Raw genomic sequence first — 26116 nt, 5'->3', positions numbered from 1 at the left:
CTGATATTTCAGAGGAGTTAAGGCTCCATGTTTTAATGGGCTGAATTTTAGGCAAACCACACTGGAAAGCAGGGAACTCTGCCAGGGCAACAAAATCTGCAGCCAAAAATAAATACAAATAAAAAAATAATAGACATCTGTTCCTTCCTGGAATGTAGAGTCCCATAACAACGACCAAAAAAAAAATCAGGTCAGGCTCCATCACATTGAAAAACTCACTATTTCTGTCCCTGTTCCTCCCTCCATCTCTCTCTCTCTCTCTCTCTCTCTCTCTCTCTCTATTTCTCTCACTACTCCATTCCTCTGCTCATTCAGTGTCTTTATCCACTGTCAGTCTCTCTGGTAAAGCTTTAATTAACTGCAAGTTAATGGGATGTAGCTCAGGGGACCTCATTAGGCAATTCAATTAGTGACAAACACACAAGGTAGGATACAGTTTTTCTTTCTGTGTGTATGTGGTGGCTACAGTGCTGAGGGAGCACTGGCAGCAACAAGGTGATTACCCCCAACTAAGGACTGAGGCTGCCAAGGACTCCAGGGTAGATCACATTTTGGGGGGTGGGGGGGTTGGAGGGATTTGACCCTCTTTAGTAACTACAGAGGATGCAACCAGATAACTTTAAGTAAATAATTATGTCCAGTGTCGTGCTATATGGCAAAGGCTGCAGAGTTGCCAGTGTGTATGTTGTACAACATTGCAAAATATAGGATTATTCTGGTGGTTCAAAGTAGGAGGCAGTGTGAAATAGGCTTGCGTCTGTGTATAATAAGGCTCATACTTGTTTTCAGAAAAATGTGAACCGGGTGACAACCTCTCGCTTGCATATTATCCAAACACACAGTCAGGTGTCTTAAGTGACATCCTAAAGCACATGGTCATTAGTCATCGCTTATGAACTCCTGGATATTTTCTGAAAAAAAAAAAGAAATACGTTCATGGTCTTCGTGCGTAGGCCCCACTGGACAGCTGCCTCAGTTCCTCTTGTTTTTGGGAAACGTATGCGGCCGGGGGGACAGACTGACAGACAGGCGTGTGGGCACACACACGGGGCTTATTTCCTCCTCTGCCCCACAGTGAGATGCGGAGCTGTCAGTCTCTCGGCAATCATTAGATCTGAGGAGAATCTGCCCGTTTGCCTCTCTGCCTTGCATCATCCGGGGGCCAAGGCCACAGTCTCGGGTGGCATGGCGGCGTTCGCCCCGAGCCGCGACTCACATCCATCACCAAAATTAAAGGTAATGAGTTGTCAAAAGCAGCCTGAGAAAAAAAGAAAACCGGCTCCTCAAGGCTAGGCCGCCACTCGGCATGCCGAAGCCTCCGACACATCCAGAGGCCAGGAGAGAGAGAGAGAGAGAGCCTGGGTCTGAGTGACTTTAATCTGCTGGCTGCTCCTGTCCCGGGTGAAGGGACTGGCTGATGCGGGATAATGACCTCAGCTTCTTTTGTCACTCATCCAGCGCCTCGCATAATCATTTCTTTTGTTTCTCACTGGCTCCGGGAGCCACTGAGAGACATGATGACCACTTAAAAAGTAGGCCAGTGCGGATGTTTGCTGTTTACTTTCTGTTCATTGGCCAGTGCAGATTATTGACTATTGCCATGTGCCAATGTTATTGGCTTGTAACACCAGGGCAGGGGTTGCGAATGTGCAATCTCCATTTTACCTTCTTATGATGATATAGGTAGCTGATATTGTGTCAAATATTTCAGGTCCCTAAAAACCACTTTGTCCAATCACCATCTTTGTTTTTAGGCAGTCTTTTTGCAGCAGACATCTGTCGGAATAGCACAAGGTCAGAATTAATACATGTTAATTTGCCTCATTAAATTTGTGCAGTCACTTGCCAAGGTTTCTCTTTTGGGTCCTCCTTTGATCTTGAATTCATGCCAGGTTAACCCTTTGATGCTGTGAAATGGTATGATGTGATACAGTCAAGTATTCTACACGCTTCTGTTCCGGAAAGAACGGGATGTTTTTACTACAAACTGGTTATTATTAAAAAAAAAAAAACTACCTACTTTTTGGGAAAGTATTTGTAACTGTACAAAATAAAAGTAGTCCTATATCAAACAGAGAACGGCCTGTTGTCGTTTGCAACTAGTTAAATAAGTAGGCTAGTATTTATATTGAGCAGATGCTGTTATTCAAAGCAACGTAGGCCTACAGCATAGGCTAAAGTTAAACATGTTTTACCATCAGCCACCGTGCTCCCTAAATATCGAACCCACGAGCTTGATGTTGTTTGCGTCTTGCGCTATCACGTGCGACAACATTAACGTTTATTCTTCTTCTGATAAGCTAGGCTATTTGGTATGCCTCATTAGGACACTATTTAAATGGTCAGGGACGATACCAGAAGCGAAGCAATCAAAGACAAAGTGGCAGCGTTTTATCAAATCATCCCAACTGAGACTTTTCTTATTCTAAGAGTTGCTGAACCTATCAGGTTTTTTTTTTTTTTTTTTTTTTTCCTGTCTTCCCATTGCTGATTCTATTGATCGTTTTCCTGACGTCCTCATCGAGTTCGATATGACGCAGCAGGTGGCACCATGAAGGCAGGTAATGACTGACTGTACCCTTCGTTAATCCATTATTAACATCCGCTTGACCTTAAAAGAGGGATCACAAATGCTAGCAACGAATGTGCAAGATTGTTGAGTGCTTTAAATGTCAAACAGCATAATTAGGTCACACTTACGACTTATTGGCAAGTTCTCTTCCTCCAGCTGAGAAGCGCTGCGTCTCTAATTAGCTCTAGGTGATTAGCCCAATGCTAATGATTATTATTAGATTTGTATCTTTTTCTGAAGCCATACTAGCCTCATGAAAAGTGAAGGTCACAGACCTTTACCGTTGCCTAATAAATATTTGTGTGTGTGTTTTGTGACCATTTCACATGGTTACATTGAAAATATGTATAGTTGTTTGTAGTGGAAGCCTAGCAGCCTAATAACTATAGCCTACTAGTACATTAATAGGCCTACTGATTTTTTTCTTCTTCAAGAAGTAGGCCTGACCACGTGTGGCTCAAATACTTCTGGTGTGTCAACCAGAGTCAGAAATGGGGTGGTATTCTAGGGTTCAAATAAATACCTTTTCCATTTGAGTTGAGGTAAATGGACTCCGAGGATAGTCCGATCATTGGTCTTATATCGCCCTCTGCTGTTGAGTAGCCGATCATCGGCTCTTCTGTCCATCACTATTTGGAGACATAATTGTTGTGGCAAGTGGTAACGGTGGTCAGTGGTCCAAACAGTCCTCTAATGGTCTAAATGACAAGGAATGGTGTCACAGGAATTTCACAGGGAATGTATAGAGGGGATCAAATGTTTATTTACTATTATTTAACATTTAGTTATTAGACTTATCACAAGGTAAACCATACAATATTGATTCATTCCTTAGTCTCATGTCATTATGGTTCAGAGTGCCTTAAAAAATGATGGTACAGAGTGCTATAAATAATAATAATAATAATACAAATAATAATCCGAAACAGATTCAAGGCAGATGATACAGTCACCAATGTTATTATGATAGCCCCACAACAGAAAGCCTCAATTCTCAGTGAAACAGCACAGGATGAAAATGAAGTGAAAATGAAGTACTTTAAACATCCACTTTTGCGTGCAGGGAGCAGAAAGCAAATGTGATTGGTTGACATTCTGAAAGGCAATAAATCCACTTTTAAATAAATAAAAACAGCTTGTGACTTGTGAGTCTATTGTGAATCAGTGGTGTGAGGTCATGCTGAGGCAATATGGGTGCAGAAAGGTGTCATAGTGGACATCAGTGCTCTGTACCAGTATTATCATGATGACATCTCTGAAGCAATGTTGCAATATTTATGAAACATGAAGCATGTTTTAAAAGGAATCAGGACTGGTATCATCTTCAAATTAGTTTGCATGGTGTCATGCTAAGGACAGATGAACACTCAAAACTTCTTTCTCATTCCCTCATTCCTTCTTTCTCATTCCCTCATTATCAAATTCGCCACCCTCCTGCTAAAGGAAAATACACACCATCAAAAAAAGACAAAAGAAAGTAAAGAGCAGTTTTATCAGTGCAATCAGAAAAGTGTTTGCATAATGCTTCCCTCTCATTTCCCAATTTCATCAGGTACTCCACCCTCCTGCCAAAGGCCCATATATACTAAAGGCAGGAGTTTTATCAGTACAGTCATCCAATGTTCCCGTAATATGTTGCTCAAGAAAGCTAGCGTATTAGCCAGTTATGTCAGAAAACTTCAGTTGAGACATTATCAGCACAATAAATCTAAGTGCAAAGTGTAACTGTGGCTATCAAACCGCTCATTCTCCCAGAAATAGGAGTGAATGAGTGCCTCCTCCACTCTTGGCCAGTCTTTGGGGTCATATTCAATCATCCTCTCAATTCAATCTTTAGCCAGCTCCTCTTCCACTAAATCCAGATCGTTCTTCCCATCCAGACTGTTAGTCTCACAGTGACTCCCTTTCCCAAAAGGATGGTGTCCTCAGAAGAGGGTGTAGTACACCAACATCCCTGTAGCCTGACATAAAGCTTATTGAGACCACAAAGTATCATATACTGTGCAACTGATGCGGTCCTCTGACAACATACCTGGACATCCAAGCTTCTGTTAAAGCCACTATCACTTTCCTTTTCAACACTCTTCAACACTTCAGTGGCCTTCCAGCATTGGGTTCCTGCAGGCCGTGTGAGAGTTAGAAAGGAAAATGTATCATGAATAACTGCTTTGTGGTCTCCTCCTTTTCATACACACACACACACACACACACACACACACACAAACACAAACACATTCAAATGATCACCCATCTGAAGATCGCTTTAGGCTTTCATTCAGTCTCTCAATGTCTTTTTCAAAGTTTCATCCATCCTGATATCTGTATCATTCAATACCCTTTCAGGCACTGAGGGGACAGACACCATGGGAAGTGATAAAGGTATGATATTATACCACAGGTTAACGCACCCGTGTCAGCTGGGTACCTTGGATCTGCAAAGGGGACAGCTTTGTGCTTAAGTGGGCATCTGATCCATCTTTATTCTTGGGGGTCTTTTGTGTATAAGTGGAGTGGGCAGTCCCAAGTTAAGGTCAGCGTTTTCATATAAAAACCGCCTGACAAGATCAATTGGCGCATTGAACTTCACAGAGTAAAACAATGTGTTAACCTTCAGTTGAGAGCATATTAGGATCAGCGCCTTCCCTGAGGAGGTACATAAAGATCTCTTCATTTCCACAGGCAGCTACTGCACACAAAAGGGGTCACATCATCTTTCCAATCCGTACAAGGATACAGTCCATTAACATTACATTCCTCATTAAGAAATGTCTTTAACTTCATCAAGGTTTTATGAATAATGCACTGTATGATAGGAAGTGTCTGCCTCTTGACATCTTGAGGTTGTACACCATGTTATGTAACTTTAGAATTTTCTTTCAGAAGGGACTTCAAAATGTCTTAATTTGCATGAATGTGACCTCAACCCAATGAGTGAGGTCATCTTTCCCATCAGTGCATTGATGTAGTCCATAAAAAAGTAATTTTTTGCTAATGATGGTCTGCCTTTCATTCAACAGCTTAGGTTGTACACTTTGTTTACCTGAGAAGAGAAGTACAACCGCACGTGACATTAAAATGTATTGATCAGTGTATTTATTGATCAGTGAAATTTTCGCATGCTGAGTACTTCACATTAGAAGCCTTTGGTTATGTATTTGTGAGAAGTCACTAATTTGCCAATGAGTATAATGATGGGATTTTTTCAGTACAGTAGGTGGCAGCAGTACAAACAATAACTTCAAAAGAACACAGGAAGCTCCTGTGAGAACATATCAATGGACTAGACTAGAGTTTATAACATGGCACAAGATAGCACTTACTAAAACTATAAAAACTGTTGGTTTGCTTACTAGTTCTATAAACTTTTTGGTAATTTTTTTACAAACTCCTTTGTGTGTCTTCAAACCAAATAGAGCTGGGACCAGTAAAACTGGATAGTGTGGATAGTTGTGTTTTTATCCCTATAGGCCTAGACTGAAATATCAACATCAATCCTTCTTCACATGTACCCCACAGCCTTAGGAAAGGTGATACAGATAAAGAAAACAGGACTTTGTCCTGTGTTTCGACTTTAATCATATATCAGCCCTTATGGTAAACTGCATGAATACTACAGACAGTGGTTCTTAGAAACCTAGAAAGAACTGAATACCTCTATGGTAGGCTTACTATAATTGTGTTTCTAAAGAAACAATAAGCATCAAATCCCCTAACATCTTTTCAACTTATATATTATTTTAAGTATTTTAAATTTTTCTCCATTTATGGACATTTATGGAAAATGTCTTGTCTTTTAATGTCTTTTATCAATAATGATTTCTTGCTCAAATACCTCAATGTAGTTTCAGATGTAGAGTCTTTTTTCATAAAAATCATTATATTTAAATGTTAATATTTAGGCCTCCCTGAAACTATTTGGTAATGAAATCTTTTTTGCAAGCACGAAGTTGACTTTGCCATTCGTATTCTTTATTTTCTAATGAGATTTTATATAATGTATCATTTTATGGCAAAAAAAAATTTGGATACAGTATTTCAGAATATCCACGATCCACGTTATCTTTCCTTGTACAACTTCTGTACATACAACTAGATCTATTGTCAGAAAATTCTTATTTTTCATGTTTTATCAACTGAACTGATACTTACTGTATGAATGTTTTGGTTGTGTAGAGTGGATAATGAACAATTACTGGAGGCTCACTCAATGAGGAGAGATGGGAGAGGCCTGTTGGAAAGGAGCACTTTCCTGATGTGAGGAAAAGTGAAGCCGGTGTTAAATTGTGTGAACCTAGTTTGCTGTATTTAGATGCATAAATACAGAATGTGCCTAGTTCAAATGTGCCTAGATTGGGCTTAGTATGTGCCTAGAGTTGCCTAGTTTGTGAGTACTGTTTGTGTTTGTGATTTATGTTTGTTTATTTTGTGGGCATATGTTTTGGGGTCGCTACCGGAGAGTCAGCAAAAGAGTGAAGGACAGACAAAAGCCTGATCTGCAGGAAGCTACTCTTTAAAGAATGTATTCAGGCTTGCCCTTGAGTTCCAGTTCTTAAAGGAAACGATGGACCTCTTACTGGAACATTTTCTTAAGTGTCGTCTTAAATGTCTTCTTACGAACTTCGTAAGACCAACCCTAAGAAAGATCCCCGCCGGATTCATTAACGTGTGGAAATGTGTTCCTAAACTGCCAAAGTGTTCTCAGCTGTTTAGTGCTTATTTATTTATTCATTGCCATTTGCAGTGTTCGTGTAGTGCTTTTATTTATTTTACGACATTACGATGCCTCGTAGAATCATGACTATAAATGTGAAATGTAATTGTTAATGATACAAATATTATCGTATTTATAATTATTATAATTATTTAAATCCGAGGATGTCTGTAGAATTGATGTGAACGCAATCACCATTGATTTCTCACAAATTCAGCCCTTAAGAACATGGGCACACTCCAATCTTGCCTATCTACGACTGCTTTTCCACGTTCTTATATCCTGTTCTTATAGCTAAGAACAAATCCCGGATGAGAAACCATTCAGGAACTTCGTAAGTGGAGTTAAGAAGAAATTTCTTTTTAACTTTTTCTTAACTGCGTTCAGGAATGAGGTCCAATGTCATCAGGTCAATCTGGTCTGCATCAGCACAGCTAATGAATAAACAGAAACATCAGTATGAAATACATCTACAAACATCAACTGGGAACTAACCATTTAGTATTTGTGATTTGCACTAACTTACTGGTGTTCATACAGATTATGTATGAGATGCAGCCAAGAGCGTTCTCAGGGTAGGCCTTCCTTTGCTTTTCATCCGGCTTCAGGACCAGCTTAGGGGAGAACTATGAGTATGTGTTTCTGGGCAAAAACAAAACTGTTCCACACACATGGAACAAAACACATCCACTGGTTATGTCCTGATAGTGAATTTATTACTAGATATAATTCTATACCAGGTGGGACAGTCAAACTATGTTGAAGGACTTGTTTGCATTGCACTTAGTTTTCCAGTCAGAGAAAGTGTATCTCTCCAGTTCTACTTCTTATTAGCATTCCAAAAGGTATCTGCTTCTTCCTCGTTCATTCCCCACTTTTATCAAATACTCCACCTTCCTGTCAAAGGAAAAGACAAACATGGAAGAAGACAGAAGAAAATAAAGAGCAGTTTTATCAGTTGCGGGCTTCCATCAACTTGACTTCATGATCTTTTCATCGGTTTCACTCTCATCACTCGACATAAGACTTGTAGCTGTTGTAGCTCCTGTAAAGCTGCATGATAAGGAAGCATTGTCTTAAAATCAGGCCTTATATCTGAAAAGCAACTAATAAACATTTGAAAATTATTCAGGTAGAGTTTGAGGGGCGCAATCTCTAAACTTTCCATTGTATTGGAACTGACCATTTGTTGTGGGAGCCAAATTTAAAGATTTATTTCACATCATTTTTATATATTCTTTTTACTTCTTTAGAGGCCTAGGTTGTACAGGTAGAAAGGTCAAATAGAATTCATGATATGGATGTTGCACTCAGGGGCGGAGCTTGCATTTCCTGCCAATGGATACAAATCATCAAAGTCAGAGGACCAGTGGGTGTTCTATTTACACACACACCTTCCTGTCCCTGATAGTCTACCGAACTCAGCTCGTTTGTACACTGAAGTAGGCCATTTTTAGACCGCAATTGTCCTAATAAGGTGTGTTTATACGAGCTGACACTGCTGACTGCGGAAAACTGTTAACCACAAAGCTAGTGTCATAGCCTACCTGATGGAGTTCCACTGTTAAACTAGTGAGAGGCAACAAATGGCAAAGTAGAAACCATGTGGGTGGCTGCTAGTGAAGAAATGATACATTTTACTCACATGGGATAAATATCTTTCCATGGACCAACTGCATGTGATTATAAGACAAACCAAAATGTTGCAAAATCCATGTTGTTTCCATACCTGAGATGCTGAAAGTAGACAACCCAAAACATTGTGAACAGCTGTGGGGAAACAGATGAATATGGAATCATGTTTAATGAAGCAAAGAACCAAGAAACTACCACTGGTATGTTAATGCCTTAAAAGAGGACAAAAGGTCAGTGTTGGAAGAGATACAAAAATGGGGAAACAACTGATTGACAGGGTGTGATTGTGTAATCATAAGGGTCCTTATGCTCCCATAAGAGGGGAACAAATCTAGAAGCGTAAAAAGGCAAAAGTTGCAAAGATAGTTTACAAAGTTAGCAAGATAAGTCAACATAGCTGACTAGTAAACTAAAGGACCATTTCCGTACCTTGTAGGGTACTTTCTGACAACTGTACCTTTGGGTACAGAAATTTGAGTTGGACCACAGAGTGAAGGAAAAGCAGCTAACAAGTGCTCAGCACCTCTGGGAACTCCTTTAAGACGGTTGGAAAACCATTCCAGGTGACTACCTCATGAATCTGATTGAGAGAATGCCAAGAGTGCAAAGCTGTCATCAAAGCAAAAGGTGGCTACTTTGAAGAATTTTAAATATAAAACATATTCTGGTTTGTTTAACACTATTTAGTTTACTACATCATAGTTTTGATTTCTTAATCTTAATTATGTATTAATCCTCAATGTAGAAAATAATACAAATAAAGAAAAAACATTGAATGAGAAGGTGTGTCTAAACTTTTGACTGTTACTGTAGACTTGTAAAAGTGAACTGACTCCTTGTACTGAGTGGACTTTTGCCCTCTGTGTTGGGGATGAGCTCCTCCACTACGCAAACACGCAAACGCCTATTGGCCCACTGGTGGATTTTAGTCTGCACGCCACTGATGGTGCCAATTCTGGTCCACTTTCGGACCACCATCATTTTTATAGCGTGGATATAAGAAAATAACATTCCAGGATTTGCTAATATTTTAAGTCATACCCTTTGCATAGTGCGTTTAAAATACCAACTGCTAAACATAAAATGTTCAAAGCTCTCAATGTGAAAAATGGAGTAGGCTGTTCCTGTAGTTTAATGCATAATTACAAGGAGCTTTATATAATATTTCTTAAAAGATAAACATAGCCAATACCATTAAAAATGATGACGGTCTCTCACCACAGGGACACTACAATGTAAACTGCAGCCTTGGTTGTCTTGAGTACTGCACACGTCTTTGGTACCGCGGAAGTGTCAGTCAGGAAGGGTTGCTGTTAATAACAGGAACTAGCAAGCCCAGTGAGGTCTCCACGTTTGGTGCATTCATGAAAAAGAAAAATGCGTCTTGGGATACCCATTTTTGTGCTGGCTTGCTTAGGTGTTTGTCTGGGTAAGGCAGATTGTATTGCTTGCTAAAGCTAAACCAAACGTCTCTTCGGCTATTCTGGTGTTGCTTGTGCTCAGCTGCGTTAGCTTTAGCTATCGTTACGAGGTGGCTAAGTCAGCCTTTCTTGGCTTTCATGTGCTAAAATGTGGCGCAGGAGAGTTCTGCCACAAGTACGCGTTTTATCATTGCAGTAAAAGTCAACGAAATGTCAGAATCGAAAGAGCGTTTTAAATCAGTTGCTTAGATTGAATTTATCCTTAATGATTTATGGCTAGCTAGCCAGGCTCTTCGAGAAACCCAGATGGTCACTAGCGTAGCTGGGTAGTATAGCTAGTGTGTAAACGTCAGAATTAACTGTCTAACAAGAATGAAAGTTATAACGTTATCTAGAGCTAGTTGGACTATTGTTACGAGCATTTCATAACTCGCTAAAAGATACATAATCATATTGTATGGAGTGGACTGAGTTGTTTCAGTTTCCTGGCATCCAAGCTTAAGGAGGCCCTGTGCGTTATTGACATGGACAGGTTGATATTTCTGGCAAAAACTGCCACATCATGTACTGCACTTTAGTCCTTTACTTCCGACGCTCAGTACCTCATGATATGATTTTTCCTCATGGCATGTGCTATTGTCTACATCTGATATTTTATCCTGTAATTCTGGTAATTGTGAAATTGGGGATATTGTTTCATAAAACCCTGGCCTATGTGCCTATATGATTACCGGCTATAGGCTTGGTCAACCGTTCACAAACGTTTTAAGCGGTTTATGCTGTTCCATCTTAAATACAATAACGGAACGTTTTAGAAAGAGGGTGGATATAGAATGAGAAAAATAATGTGTTTTTGAAATTTGAGGCAGGTAAATCTATTCTACTAAAATTTGAAATTATGAACATGGGGAATGAGCATAATAGGTCCTCTTTAAATCTGAGACAGTAAGGCATCTAGATGTTTATGATAATTTCCATGCCAAAGTCTTGCAAGCGTCTTTGAGTACCTAGAAAAGCGCTATATAACATAAAGTATTATTATTATTATATGCCAACAACACAGATATAACCTCAACACTTTTTGACTGAAACACTATTTTCTAGGTGATGGTAGTGATGGAGCAGTCTTAGATGCTGCTGGACCTGCAAAAGGACATGAGCCAGATATACTGCCTGTCGAGACAAAACCTGCTAATACAAACACAGGTGAAGTTGGACCAGCTGTTAATTCTCCAGCAGGACAAGGCAAGACAGTTAATTCTCCAGCAGGACAAGGCAAGACAGTTCATTCTCCAGCAGGACAAGGCAAGACATTTGATTCTCCAGCAGGACCAGGCAAGACAGTTGATTCTCCAGCAGGACAAGGCAAGACAGTTGATTCTCCAGCAGGACAAGGCAAGACAGTTGATTCTCCAGCAGGACCAGGCAAGACAGTTGATTCTCCAGCAGGACCAGGCAAGACAGTTAATTTTCCAGCAGGACAAGGCAAGACAAACACACAGACACAAGACATCACACAGCGGACTACCGTACAGATTCCCATTTCACAAAATAGTGGCTCCACAATAAAGACAGATGCCAAGATGACACAGTCTGCAGACAAGGCAGAGATTGAAAATTCCTCAGAAAAGGAACACCCTGTCAAGAGTAACTCAGATGGAAAAGCAATCCCCACTGGAACGAAACACACAGATGATGATCCCTCCAAAGTAAAAAAAGAAAAAGACAGTATTGATAAAGCAGGAGAGGTAAACTCTACCGGAAAATCAGGCTCCGCCGGAAATGACACGAAAAAGGGTGAAGCAACAGAAAAAAACAACACAGACTCCACAAGAAAGGAAGAGAAAGAAAAAGGTGGTGCCAAAGGAGATGGAGAGACAGACAAGGTTGCCTCCAAAGAAGATGGAGAGACAGACAAGGTTGCCTCCAAAGAAGATGAAGAGACAGACAAGGTTGCCTCCAAAGAAGATGAAGAGACAGACAAGGTTGCCTCTAAAGGAGATGGAGAGACAGACGAGGGGGCCTCCAAAGAAGATGGAGAGACAGACGAGGGTGCCTCCAAAGAAGATGGAGAGACAGACGAGGGTGCCTCCAAAGGAAAGGAAAATGCAGGCTCCAAGATAATCCCTCTCGACTCAGTAGGGAATTCCAACTCCAAAGGCTCAGGGAAATATGCAGATGATGCAGAAAGCAGCCATTTCTTTGCTTACCTAGTCTCTAGTGCAACACTGGTGGCATTACTCTACATCGGATACCACAACAAACGAAAGGTTCAAGACTCAGTTTCTTCCCCAGCACACAATCACAGTTCTTCATTTTTCCATGTCACACACGACAGTGACATTCTGTTCACATTATTACCACATACATTCATCTACATTGTTGTCATGAATATCTTTTATCACTTGTTTTCCCCATAGATCTTTGCATTTGTTGTAGAGGGAAGGCAATCCAAGTCCACACGGAGACCCAAAAGCGGCAAATATCAGAAGCTTGAACAACAAGTAAGTACCCATTCTTCTCTTTGTCCATTGTATTTGTTATACAATCATGACAGTTACAGTTAACACAAGTAAACACTGTGTTTGTGTTTTCATCCAATTCAACATTTCTGTCTTTTAGATTTGATGCGGTCGATCTCAATGTAAACTGAATCGAGTTACCAGCCAGTGGAATTTATATGACTGATTCCGTAAATCCTATTTTGAACGTTAACTCACAAAGCTGACCAGTACTTTGCCATAGCCGTGGCATTACACCCATCACAAGCCCAAGATTAAGTGGACAGGTTTTGAAATTTGCACTAATGTGACAATTTGAGCACTGTGCAATGGTAATTTTATAGAATTACATTTCCATTACAAATTGTTGTGTCCATATAAAGTTTTTCTTTTTGCCATAGGTGTTGTGTGCAGGTAATTTATGAAGATGTTTGAAGTCATTTTAAAAAGCTAAGCCATAAGCTGTTTTGAATCAATGACCAAAAAAATTAGCATTCTTAAGTTTCGTAATATTGTCTTGGAAAATGAAGTGATCTTTTTGTGTTGATTTTTTTATTTGAAGGGTTATATGTATAATTAGGATGCCTTATATGGACATGTGTTCAGGAATATGAAAGAGAGGTATATGTATTGAGTGTTTTGCACATATTCTCATGCCACTGTCGGGGGCCTTTTGACCAGAGCAAGAAGGTTTGACTCAGGGTGCTTTTGAAGCAGGAGGGATTTTGTTGGCAGGTGTTTGACCAAGGCTGTCTCTGCCGTATGAATGTAACAAATGGGGTTTTTACTTTGCAGATGGAATTATTTTGCTTAACTGTGCCCTTCACTGTGTATGGAAAACCTCTATCTGATAGAGTATTACCTGCTTTTTTTTTTCTTTTTTTTCGAAACACTGTATCTGCCATGCTGTTAGAGTGCAGCGTTGTGAGATGTTTAAATGAACTTCAACACTGGGGGTATAGAAGTGAAGAAATACATTTTAGGCCATTGGCGTTTGGCCTGATGTTAAGAAAGCAGGTCTGCACAGAAGAGTTCAGTGGCACATTGTTGTACGTATATTTTTCTGTAAATGTGGGAAATCATTCCTGTGCTTAATCTTTAGCAGTCGCTGATTTTGTGACGCTCATTGGATTTCAGTTGCAACTAATTTAGACTAGCATTTTCCTGCTTTGAGTTCTGTTCACATTCTCCCATACTCATAAAAGTGTCTTCTCTTAGGCATCCTCAAGCTCCTAAAGTCTTTCAGTACAACCGTTAACTTCTGAAGCAATACAAATGCCAAGCTACTACCTGTGGTCATTAGAGTACAGCCACTAGGTCATTCCATAGAGTACCAGGACTCAACATGCACCGATGCAATTTCATCTACCGAGCAGAACATTCATTATTGTTGTTCCTCATAGGAAAATCTCCACAGTTTTCTACATCATTAGTCGCATGTGAACAGTGTTTGTCAGATTCCCATTGGTTTACCTGAAAGAAACATTTGCTTTGAGCATCTAAGGGGTGAAAATATTTCTTATTTGTAAGAAATCTGAAAGCATATTACACCATGTAAGCCTATCCACAGGACTGATTTACAATACTATGAATGGTTTTGAGAGTTTCGATTAAAAAGAAGCATTGCTGGTTAATTGGTTTTAGGATAATGTTCTGCGGACTGATTGTACAGTAATGGCCTCAGATTAAGTCTGTGTTTCTTCAAGATGCTTGTGCAATATGTATCTCTTTAGATTCAAGGTAATGTGCATGATTTGTTGCACATTGGAAATGTGGTCTTGAACTACCAGTTGTGTGATTATTCCAAATGTGCCAAACAAGACCGCTGTCTTGAAGGTTTTTTGTTTCAATTTGACTTGAATAGAATCCAAGCAGTGCTAAAACAATAATGAAAATGAGAGCTAGAGGGGAATGGTTGGTGTCTTCGTTTTGTTAATCTATGAATCCTTTCATCTACTCCATGATACTTGTTTGTGTTTGTTTATCAGTTTTGCACATTGGCGTTTTGATGTCTTTGCAGCCAGCACATTGCTCTCAGTATGCTAGCTTTGGCTAACATGGCTAACTTTTTGAATGCTGGACCATTTAAAAATCACACATGTGAATGGTTTTGTACATGTCTTGATGCCACAAGTTTGCCACTGTTCTTTTGACGTTGCTCCAAAATGAACTGAATAAAGATGTCTTCAATATTTATGAAGTGCCTCCTGCTTTTGATTGAAGTAATTGTTGATGAGAAATTAGAACCTTTAAAAAAGAGCTTGAGTTTCACCCTCCACATTTACTTGTTTCAGTTATTAAGTGGCTAAACTAAACTGGCTAAAATGAACGAGAAACCACAGCGCCCTCAGGTGTACTACAAATGTATCTCCATGCATGTAGGCCTGTTTTTATTTATATAACTCGCTATTTTGTTTTAGTCAGTTAATTCAGTTAAATGAAATGCCAAAGGTTTCATCCTGTGCCACAGCCTACGCAGTCGCTACACGATTCCAAAAGGATAAGGGAGACATAAAACATGCAGTAGTCTACGTTAACTACGTTAAACTTGGTGCAATTTGCAATACACTTCAGAATCATCGTATAACTAGATTATTTAGATAGCTGTAGATGCAACTCTATAACAGGACAAATACGTACATTCATGAACAAATATTTAACCCCCTGGGCGAGTCATAGAAAGATGTCTTGTCACAGGTTGATAGTGGCACGTAGGCTCAACTGTGACTGCGGACATGCATCCTGCTGCCACGTCTGAACAATCGGCGTGTGCAGGTAGGGCCAAAGAGTGACAGCCGCACAGCCAATCGTAAAATAAGCAGGAGGTGGGACTTGGCTCCTATTTTGTAGAACTCGAAGGGGGGCGGGTCGCCTATGACAGTCGAGTAGGAACTACAGCGGTATCAGTGTGGCTAAGTTGCTGGAAGCAGATCTCAAGACATGTGTGGTAAGTAACAGTTACTTCAGTTCACTTATTTGTTTACGAATAGGTCACTGGGATGTCCTTCATTATGTTGTTTGAAACAAGTAAACAATCAGGAAAGACAACGTTTAGCAAATTGGCTTTTCAAAGTATACCGTCAGTGGTGTCCGACAGCTTGTTAGCAAGCTCATCTATTAAACAAGAATCTCAGTCTAGTGCCTTGTGTTTAGCGAAGTAGGATACAGTCTACGGTGTATATACGACGTCTGTAGACAGAATTGTCATCATGTTTATTTTTAATTCAGTTCGTTTTCCAAGCTCATAGATGTTGCTTGTTAAGATTACTGCCCTCTCCTCTCATAACAAACCGTGGCGCCCATACATCAAGCAAGCCAGCTAAGCTAAGTCGCTTTCTTGCTAGTTAGCAATATCGCACTGGCCTCTCTTGTACTTACTAGCTACGTTTGTTCGTCCATGTCCTGGGATATTGGTACATAACCGAGAAAGTGTTTACCTTCTTTTGACTTGTTTGTGTCAGTAAGTATTTCAGTAAGTTACCTCATTGTGGGAACGATAGCTATGATGCTGAATTCTGGTCAGCCGCCAGCCATAGCTTGCTCCTGAGTCTGCTGTGGAAGGCTATGCGAGGTTGACCCTGTGCTCACTAAATGTACCAGTGATGATGATCATGTACAAATACAAGGCATCCCAGTAGCGTATCTTGTGCTTCGGTTGGTAGCTATGTAATTTTGTTTTAAGTATACAGACATTTTAGAGTATGTGGACTACTAAAAATAAATCAAATTGTTAAGTGCACGTAAATTGGCTTGTTGAAAATTCACGCTAGTCTCGATTTTTGTTGTACAATCTCAAAAGTTAATTCATTCATTAATTCATCGTCTTTGAAGCACGATATTATTCTGCCATGGCTGAATAATGTAGCTATTGATTAGTTATCCTCACTTCAATTTCCGTTTAGCACACACGTCCGTCATCATTGCCATCTGCAAGGAGGCAGGCCACCAGTTTCTTCTTCAAGGCCATTTTGCCAAAGTTGAAACAATTGCATCAGAAAAAAGGGGTTATTTATTGCCTGATAACCTGCAGTGCTGCCTTTTCTCATTGCCAGTCAGACAGAAGGCAGAGACGTTTAAAGTCATTTTCACAGGGTTCAGTGATTTGGTCACAGTTCATTTTATCAGTCGGTTGAGAGTTGTTTGTATTTTTAGTTTTTACCACTTAGTCCACTGCACCCCCCCACCACGCCTATTTTTAAGCCATCTTCCCCAACAAAGCTGAGCCTTGTTTTTAACCCACACTGGTTGGACCAGCCCTCCCCTCCCTCTCTTCCCCAAACTTCAGCTCTTCCCAGGCTCCTCGTGCTCTGAAAGGGATCTCTGTTGCACTAGCATGGAGCGCCACTCTTGATATTCACCTTCTGTTAAGTTAGCTTTGTGTGAGTCATAACCAAAACAGAACTGTGATCTTTCAGTCACATAAGCACTCACACACTGCCTTGAAGAAAGTGCGGCCTTGGAAAGTTGTTGCCGTCACAGTCACTGATTCTGTGTCCATGTCTTACAGCCATGTGTTTCTCTCACTGGGTTTGGGGTTAGTTATGTTGAAACTGTAGTAGACACACCCCCCCCCCCCACACACACACACACACACACGTCCTCTTTCCCACACTTCCTCTGTGTGATGGTTTCAAAGTCGCACCCAATCTGAAGATGATGAAACGCTCTTTTCAGATGCAGCCTATTGTGTTGGGTCTGGTTAGACAGCCTGGTCAGGAATGTTTAGGTCTATTCTCTTTCTCTCTCTCTCTTTCTCGTTCTCGCTCTTTCTCTCTCTCTCTCTCTCTCTCTGTGCATAAAGAAGTTATTCAGGTTTCCTACTGTCCCTGCATTCACCAGAGATAACTTTTACTTCTGCCTACTAGGCATTAAACAACTCTTTTGTGTGTGTGTTTGCTTTTGATAATGTTGTAATATTTCCACCACAACCCTCTTACCAGGGAGGATGATATCTTCACCTGTCTGGGTGACGTTTGAGGTAGTGCACAGACACGCACAAAGTGTGTCGCAATCTGAACTGAGGCGTCTCCCTTGAAAGCTGTGAGACAGGAACCTGATATGTTATCATGTCAGCTGTCAGGTTTTGATTGAGAGTTAGAACAGTTGATGAAAAAGGCAAACTTACCAGTAACAAAATCACCTCGCATTCTTGCATAATGTCCTTTCTACTTAGAGTAGAGATGCCCTTTTCTGCATTAACCCTCTATTGGAAAATGAACGTTACATTCATATTATTCATTCTCTCCTGTGTGGTCCTCCCTTTTGACACATGTATTTCCGGCATGACGCTAATGGAGATCGAAATGGTGATTGGAAAGCAGAAGGGTCCGTTTTCATTGGAGCGAGACATTCTTTTTCCATCTAGTTGTTCTTTAAGTCAGCTTAAAAACAGTGGTGATCTCTTTCAACGTAACTACAAAGACTTTGCTTAAAGGCAGAGCCTGACAGCTGTAAGTCACACCTGGCATTCACCACCTGTATCATCTCCGAGGTTGTTGACCTAACCCGAGCCCTACTCTCAAACAGCCAGTTGGAACATTTGCTTTACTGAAAGATCGATGAGGTGGAGTCGTATGTTGCTTGTTGTGCTATAAATTATTTGACATTTCTTTGGTGATTTAGTGATGAGACGGCAGTGCATCATAGTGGCCTTTTCTTCTATTTGTTTGGTTTTCTTTTATCTGGTTTATTTATGTGGCCGTAGGCTATAGGAACCTAAGCATTCATTTTTCTCACCCATGTTGAAACAAACACATTGGCATAAAATAAACAATGCTGAAAGGTTTAAAATTGGGTAAAGCATTGCCAATCTGAATAACTGTGTTTGCGATATTTTCTTCTGTGTGTGTGTGTGTGTGTGTGTGTGTGTGTGTGTGTGTGTGTGTGTGTGTGTGTGTGTGTGTGTGTGTGTGTGTGTGTGTGTGTGTGTGTGTGTGTGTGTGTGTGTGTGTGTGTGTGTGTGTGTGTGTGTCAGGAATCTTTGCCTACCTGAACTACCATGTGCCCCGCACGCGGCGGGAGATCCTGGAGATCCTCCTGAAGGGGCTGAGGAGACTGGAGTACCGCGGCTACGACTCTGCAGGTGTGGCAACAGGACACTCTCACCATATGACCCCACCACGCTGAGCTTGGGTCTGGCTTGGTGTGATACAGCCCTCATACCCCAGCTACCAAGTAGCACATTTTAGTTAAAGAGTCACTGTGTTGTAATGAGATTGTGATGAAATTCATTAGAACTTAGCCTGAATAATTATGACTTCTTACATACGTGGAGATGAACTTATCTTTCAGAGGTTGTACGTGACACTCATCAGGTCCAACTGAGCTCTATTGGTGCATTGTACTGAACTAAGAGTTCTCAATCCTGCCTGCTGCATGTTTCTTATCTACCCTCTGCATTCCTGTCATCAGTCAAGTCATCAGTGGCACTTTTGTGTAGCTGAACACACCTGCTTTGAAACAGTTGTGCTTTAAAGAGGAATAGGTGGAGGACAGCCATCAAGGTGGAGCCCAGGAGCTGGATTGAGAACCTTATCTAGCGATGTCATCAGAGACTATAGGAGTGTGTAAACAACTGCACCGTTTTCCCAGAATTAACTAGATAGGTCATGCCATACCACTAGATAGGTCAGGCCATACTACTACATAGGTCAGGCCATACCACTACATAGGTCAGGCCATACTACTAGTTTGTTGACTGTTTGCGGCAAGTAAATTGAAATCAATTTCTAACGAAGTGCAGTTCTTTCACACCTAGGCAGTTTCTTTGTGTAACATTGGTTATGATCTGTTGACTCATCTATGGGTCTAGTCAGTAAAGTCAGTTTGTGTGGGTCATGTGTATTAGTGCATCTTAATTGGTGGGCCTCAACACGTGGTTGCTAAATGTTCATGGGTAGCTACCCTAACCCTGCCTGACTGAGGTGCAGCAGAGGTGCAGTTTAGCTGATTCGTGTTCTGTTCCTCCTCTAACTCAGGTGTTGGCATCGATGGTGGGAACGTTAAGGACTGGGAAACAAACGGCAGGTCTATCCAGCTGATCAAACAGAGGGGCAAAGTCAAGGCGCTGGAGGATGAGATCCACAGTAAGAACAAATATGTGATTGTTGTGTCTTTGTAGTTTGCGTCTGCCTCTTCTTTTTTTTTTTTTGGGCCAAAGTACTGATTGAGAGGCGAGGGAAATGTTGCGTACTGGTTTGAAGATTCATGAACATGGAACCCTTTTTGATCCTTTCTTTCCACATCGCAAGTTACAGTGAGTTTTTTTTTCTGCCAGTTTGGTGACGTATAAAGGCCATGGAACTTTGACATTAAAGTACTAGGTTTTACTATCATGAATAAACAGGAACTCTTTGTGTAAGTACTGATTGCTCCTCTGATTGGCCATGACTGCTTGCGTCGCACTCGCTGGCTAACCTGAATCCCAACATTTGTCCTCTGCAGAAACGCAGGACATGGACCTGGACGTGGAGTTTGATGTTCACCTCGGCATTGCCCACACACGCTGGGCCACTCATGGAGAACCCAGCCCAGTCAACAGTCACCCACACAGATCAGACAAAAAGAACGGTCAGTCCAGATGCTCTGTTTATTTCCACCGTTACCATAGCAATAGCAGCGCTGTGGTCCATGTGCAGTGATCAAGTCAAAAAATTAGTTTTAGCCTTATTTGAGCTAAAGCACCATTAATGTCAGATTTAAAAGAGGATTCACGTGATGTACTTTCAATGTCTGTATGCCCATCCTATATGGAGTTATGGATGTCTCCCCATTCATTTAGATATGAGCCTGATCTTGTTTGCCTGAAATAGCCGCTCGGGGTCATTACCAAGATGGCTGCTGAGTGGCGAGACTTGCCTCTAAAAGACTTTTGGCATACGATCAACATCTGTCTCTGTGATTATATGAGGAGGGTGTGTTTGTAAAGCATGATTTGTGCCAATTCCATAACTACCCATATTGCATTGACAGACTGTATTCAGATACTCCATTAGTCACTTCCCCTTCATGCCAGTTCAGCTCTCTACACTGCGCTAGATCTGGAATGGAGATGGTTACCTAGCGCTCCTTAGTTGTGTTTACCATTTCCTGTCCTGATCAGAGTGGAATGCATGGGAATTAGACCGTGCTAGCCAGCTGGTTAATAATTGTGGGTCTAGGTTTGCACCTTTGGATGGGGAGGGGGGGCAGTGTGAGGGGGGGGGGCAGGGGGTTCTGAAGCAGATCATCATCATCATCATCATCATCATCATTATTTATTCAGGGAGAATTGACTGAGCACAGGGCTCTTTTGCACCAATGCCCTGATTGAGGGTACATAATACAGAAGAACAATAAATACACAAACCAAAACAAAACAGACAAAATAAATAAACAAAACACATTAAACAATCTGTGATCTAGTCTGTGATCTTTTGAATAAACACTGTTTTGTGTAATTGTTTTTGTTCCATTGGAGTGCTGTCTACGCTTCTTAGCTGTTTAATAAGTAATTGTTCATTCATAAGTATTCACGCCCTCTGTTAATACCTAAACTAATTGAGAAGTGTTTAAAACTCAAACATTTCAATGTGATACAAAAACGTAGAGTTGAAACCGGTTTTTGACATAACAGGCCTGGTAAACTTGTGTATCCTGCTTTGTGGCACATAAAAGTTTAGCATAATAACATAAACATGCCCTAGAGTCCTATGTTCCAGGGAAGCCTGTATTTACAAGCCATTTGGCTGGGTCGTAGGAATGTCTGGAATATAAACCCTCCAGTTGTTGTTTTGTAGTTAGTCAATGCCATGATTGTTTATGTTGTCTACAGAATTCATTGTCATTCACAATGGAATTATCACCAACTACAAGGACCTGAGAAAATTTCTGGTAAGTAGAGTTAGAGATACCTAGTTATACTAAATAAATGAATGCCTCATTTCTAACATAGAACTTTGAAGTCAGGAAGCTCCCCCTTATTCTCTCCTTGTTCGTTGTCTCTGCCTGTTTTAGGAGAGCAAAGGGTATGAATTTGAGTCGGAAACTGACACCGAGTCCATCGCCAAGCTGATGAAGTACATGTACGACAACCGTGAGAATGATGACCTCAGCTTTGACACGCTGGTAGAGCGCGTCACTCAGCAACTGGTGAGAGTCTGAATCTCCTCCAGGGGTCACGTAAAACACTGTTGAGGGTCCTTGCAAGGGTCAAAGTTCAACTAACAATTATGCTAATCTGTTTGTTTGTTTGTTTGTTGGTCAGGAGGGAGCTTTTGCCCTGGTCTTCAAGAGTGTGCACTACCCTGGACAAGCTGTAGGCACCAGGTAATACGCTGTACATCTCCACGGTGATGCTGTTTGTTTAGATTTTCTTCCTGTTGACTGCCACTGTTGTAGTGCCATGTGTGGTAATGCTGTGTTTTCCCGTGTGTGTGTGCGTGTGTGTGTGCGTGTGTGTGTGTGTGTGTGTGTGTGTGTGTGTGTGTGTGTGTGTGTGTGTGTGTGTGTGTGTGTGTGTGTGTGTGTGTGTGTGTGTGTGTGTGTGTGTGTGTGTGCACGCGCAGGAGAGGAGGGCCCCTGCTGATCGGAGTGAGGTGTGACCACAAGCTCTCCACTGACCACATTCCCATCCTGTATCGCTCAAGTAGGTCCACGGTCATCTCTCATCCCTACTCCATGTTTCAGCAAGAGACCCAGTGCCTCTTGTAGTGATGTTACCCTTGAAAGCGAGGCTTTGAGGCTTGTGTCAGAAACTTGAAGCACTTCCTGTCGCAGCTCCGTATCAAGTCTTGTATTATTTTGGCAAAATCACGTCACCTGTGACACTCAAAGCCTTTTTGTTTTACCACTGCTTCAAGAAAAGGTTTGATTTTGGCCCATCGCTTTGACAATTTCTTTGATGCATTACATGGGTTGTTGTCAGTGTCTGAGATAGCTGGATATTTTCAGTTGGGATTTTATGATAATAGTATATAGATTGAGATAGGGCCAGCGACATGTGAACTCCAGCTTGTAGGCTGTGATGTCCATGACATCTAACATTAGCCTAATTACCATGTTATTTCTTGTTGTCACGGATCACTTTGTAACATGTTTTCCCCATTTTGAAAAAACCTTCAATGTCAAAATGGCTTACACTACTCAAATAAACACTCACTGATCAGATGATTTAAACTACATTATATCACATTACATTAAATTATAGGTCAAAGTCCTTGCATTACTACGAAAATACTAATACCAAGACCATATGTGAAGTTTTAATTTCAGTACAAAATAACACTGACCATAAATACTTAAAATGAACTATTTCCTTATTTGACATGACTTTCATGTGTTTTCATGGCCTTCGCTAGGCTACTGCGCGTCTCAGTACTGTCACTGTGCCGAGAATTTTTTCTTGTGTCGTATTTCCATGGACCAGCAGGTATCCCTAGTGTGCATTTGCTGTATCGCTCAAGTAGGTCCACGGTCATCTCTCATCCCTACTCCATGTTTCAGCAAGAGACCCTGTGCCTCTTGTAGTGATGTTACGCCTCAAAGCCTCGCTTTGAAGGGTAACATCACTACAAGAGGTGTCAGAAACTTGAAGCACTTCCGGTCGCAGCTCCGTATCAAGTCTTGTATTATTTTGGCGAAATTACGTCACCCGTGACACTCAAAGCCTTTTTTTTAATGTCAAAATGGCTTACACTACCCAAATAAACACTCATGATTTAAACTACATTATATATCATTACATTATATTATAGGCTACAGGCAGGCATTGCCAAAGTCCTTGCATTACTATGAAAAGACTAATACCAAGACCATATGTGAAGTTTTAATTTCAGTACAAAAAACCACTGACCATAAATACTTAAAATGAACTATTTCCTTATTTGACATGACTTTCATGTGTTTTCATGGCCTTCGCTAGGCTACTGCGCGTCTCAGTACTGTCACTGTGCCGAGAAATGTTTTCTCGTGTCGTATTTCCATGGACCAGCAGGTATCCCTAGAGTGCATTCGAAGCTTCGAGAAATGAATGGCTTTGCAGCACATTTGGGTGGAAAGCTTCGTCTGGCCATCACTAGCCTCTAGCTCTTTCCTAGAAAAGCATTTGGAACGCCATAGTGCGCAGAGCTGTACCTGACACGACTGTGTTTTTTTCTTTTTTTTAGCTGGCAAGGACAAGAAGGCCTGTACCTCGCTGCCCAGGCTGGACCAAGACACCTGCCTGTTCCCCGTGGAGGAGAAAGCCGTGGAGTACTACTTCGCTTCTGACGCCAGGTCTGCAAAAGTTTACACTAGTCTGGACACTTTTCAACTCTGCTAGTTTACACTCGTGAATCATCTTCCAGATGTTTGGCGGAGAAGCAAGGAGCAGTGGAGTCATAAAGTCACATCTCCGCTTGAATTAGTCCAGACTCAAAGTATCAAGACTAAAACTAATGGGAGTGTTTCTTTTTGTCTTTGTGTGTGTGTGTGTCGTGGCAGTGCCGTGATTGAGCACACCAACCGCGTCATCTTCCTGGAGGATGACGACGTGGCCGCCGTGTCGGACGGACGCCTGTCCATCCACAGGATCAAACGCACCGTCGGAGACCACCCAGCACGTGCCATCCAGACCCTGCAGATGGAGCTGCAGCAGATCATGAAGGGTGGGCATCATATGTGTATAATATATTTGACACACACACACTGTCACTCACACACTGACACACACACACACACACACTCACAGACACTCTCTTATTCTCACCCACTGACACACACACACACACACACACACACACACACACAATGCTGCGTCCCTAAAGCATTGAGGTGAAACTACTTGTTACTTTAAAAGCTCTGCATCTCAGCAGCTATCCTGCTTCTGGCCATGAAGTACGTCTGAGTTAGTGTTCGAAGCCTCAAATGTTTCCCACACACACACACACACACACACACACACACACACACACACACACACACACACACACACACTTCTGGCCATGAAGTATGTCTGAGTTAGTGTTCTAAGCCTCAAATGTTTCTCACACACACACACACACACACACACTCTTCTGGCCATGAAGTACGTCTGAGTGAGTGTTCTAAGCCTCAAATGTTTCTCACACACACACACACACTCTTCTGGCCATGAAGTACGTCTGAGTGAGTGTTCTAAGCCTCAAATGTTTAATTTGATATTTAAGTGAGGCCAGGCTGTTTGGGTGCTCTCTGTCTCTCAGAAGACGTGTGAAAGGACGCAGTAGACTCTTATCAATAGTTTTTTTCAGCTGGGGTCGTTAGTGAATGATGGAACAAACGTCACGCCAGTGTTTTGTGGATAGAATGCCGTCGCCTCTCGGCCCTGACCTGAGAGCAGACGTCTCCGACGCGTCTGTGTGTCTGCCTTATCAGAAGAGAGGTTTGTGTAGCTGCTTCAGAGTCAGATTGTGTCCTGTGCCCCTGTGCTTATCATCTGTGACCAGATCTCTCTGTCCTCATGGTGACTCACACGCACAGATATACTTCAGACCCCTACGAGGACAATAGAAAACCCTGCCATGGAGGAGCAGTACGCTTATATATTAGACTACAGGGAAATTCATGCCATAGACTAATACAGTGAGCATGTTTAGCAATGCAAGCCATATTTGGACACATATTAGGGATTCAGAGATATTAGATATTAGTTGTTCAGTGCTTAAACACATGCACTAAAAAAAGGCATTATTTTAGATGGCAAAAGAATAGGTCACAAGAAACATGGTATTGGAAGGCTTGATGTCTTGAGGTTTGACTTTGACTGAGCAAAGACAGCATTCAGAACACAGAACACAAACACTTTTCAAAGCCCAACATCATCAGTCGGAGTGGAGAGCCAGAAGAGGAAAGGCACCGTTCTTCTGAGGGGAAAACGGCTTTTTTCCAAGACTTTATGTAAACCAATCAAATCTTAAAGAAAAAAAAAACATCTAGAAAGAGCAGGATGAGTAAAACAGGCCTCAGATTTCATCTACGGAAATGGCAAGGAGACACCACTAAACCTCCTCTCCAGACACTCACAGAGCAGTAAATTCGGAGAGTCAAGCTGACCTGAAACCTCATCGGTATGAGATCTGGTCCTGAAGCTGTCATAGTGCCTAGCGCTCCTGTTGGCACCAGCACAGGTTTTTTATTTGACTGAAAGACCAATGAAATAGTGTGAAGCATGCCAGTGATCTCATTTTGAAGACTAATATTACATTTGGATGATTTCTATAGAGGCCCCCCCAGTTGTTCTAGTCCACGCCAGTCTTTAAATACTGACCTGTTCCTGCAG

At 41.4% G+C, this 26116-nt stretch overlaps 2 protein-coding genes, 1 long non-coding RNA gene and 1 other non-coding gene across 4 annotated transcripts in view; 3 read left to right on the top strand and 1 right to left on the bottom strand.

Annotated features, from left to right (window-relative positions):
* Positions 1–8087: 8087 nt before the first annotated feature.
* LOC116221069 lies at positions 8088–10255 on the bottom strand. Its single transcript, XR_004163997.2, has 3 exons — positions 10111–10255; positions 9013–9053; positions 8088–8180 (listed from the first exon to the last, which is right to left on the bottom strand). It is a non-coding gene; the product is annotated as an uncharacterized LOC116221069 (long non-coding RNA).
* Positions 9603–12147, top strand: LOC105902758. The gene is made up of 2 exons (XR_004163993.2): positions 9603–10347; positions 11444–12147. It is a non-coding gene; the product is annotated as an uncharacterized LOC105902758 (transcript).
* A 135-nt stretch (positions 12148–12282) lies between these two features.
* Positions 12283–15036, top strand: tgoln2 (trans-golgi network protein 2; the record flags this gene model as incomplete). The annotated part of the gene is made up of 3 exons (XM_042708167.1): positions 12283–12609; positions 12760–12843; positions 12962–15036. Coding segments are annotated over 3 exons (417 nt in total), but the record flags the coding sequence as incomplete, so codon positions are not given.
* Positions 15037–15675: 639 nt separating this feature from the next.
* Positions 15676–26116, top strand: part of LOC105902760 (glutamine--fructose-6-phosphate aminotransferase [isomerizing] 1) — a 36266-nt gene continuing 25825 nt past the window's right edge. The window contains exons 1-10 of the mRNA XM_012830414.2: positions 15676–15787; positions 18815–18922; positions 19818–19925; positions 20284–20409; positions 21653–21711; positions 21835–21969; positions 22085–22146; positions 22386–22465; positions 23985–24093; positions 24301–24464. Of these exons, the coding sequence (XP_012685868.1) occupies positions 15781–15787; positions 18815–18922; positions 19818–19925; positions 20284–20409; positions 21653–21711; positions 21835–21969; positions 22085–22146; positions 22386–22465; positions 23985–24093; positions 24301–24464 (958 nt within the window). The 5' untranslated portion in view covers positions 15676–15780. The remainder of the gene's footprint in view (positions 15788–18814; positions 18923–19817; positions 19926–20283; positions 20410–21652; positions 21712–21834; positions 21970–22084; positions 22147–22385; positions 22466–23984; positions 24094–24300; positions 24465–26116) is intronic.

This window comes from Clupea harengus, chromosome 7 (assembly GCF_900700415.2).
Source record: "Clupea harengus chromosome 7, Ch_v2.0.2, whole genome shotgun sequence".
Lineage (NCBI taxonomy): Eukaryota > Metazoa > Chordata > Actinopteri > Clupeiformes > Clupeidae > Clupea > Clupea harengus.
This window is presented reverse-complemented; position numbering and strand designations above follow the sequence as displayed.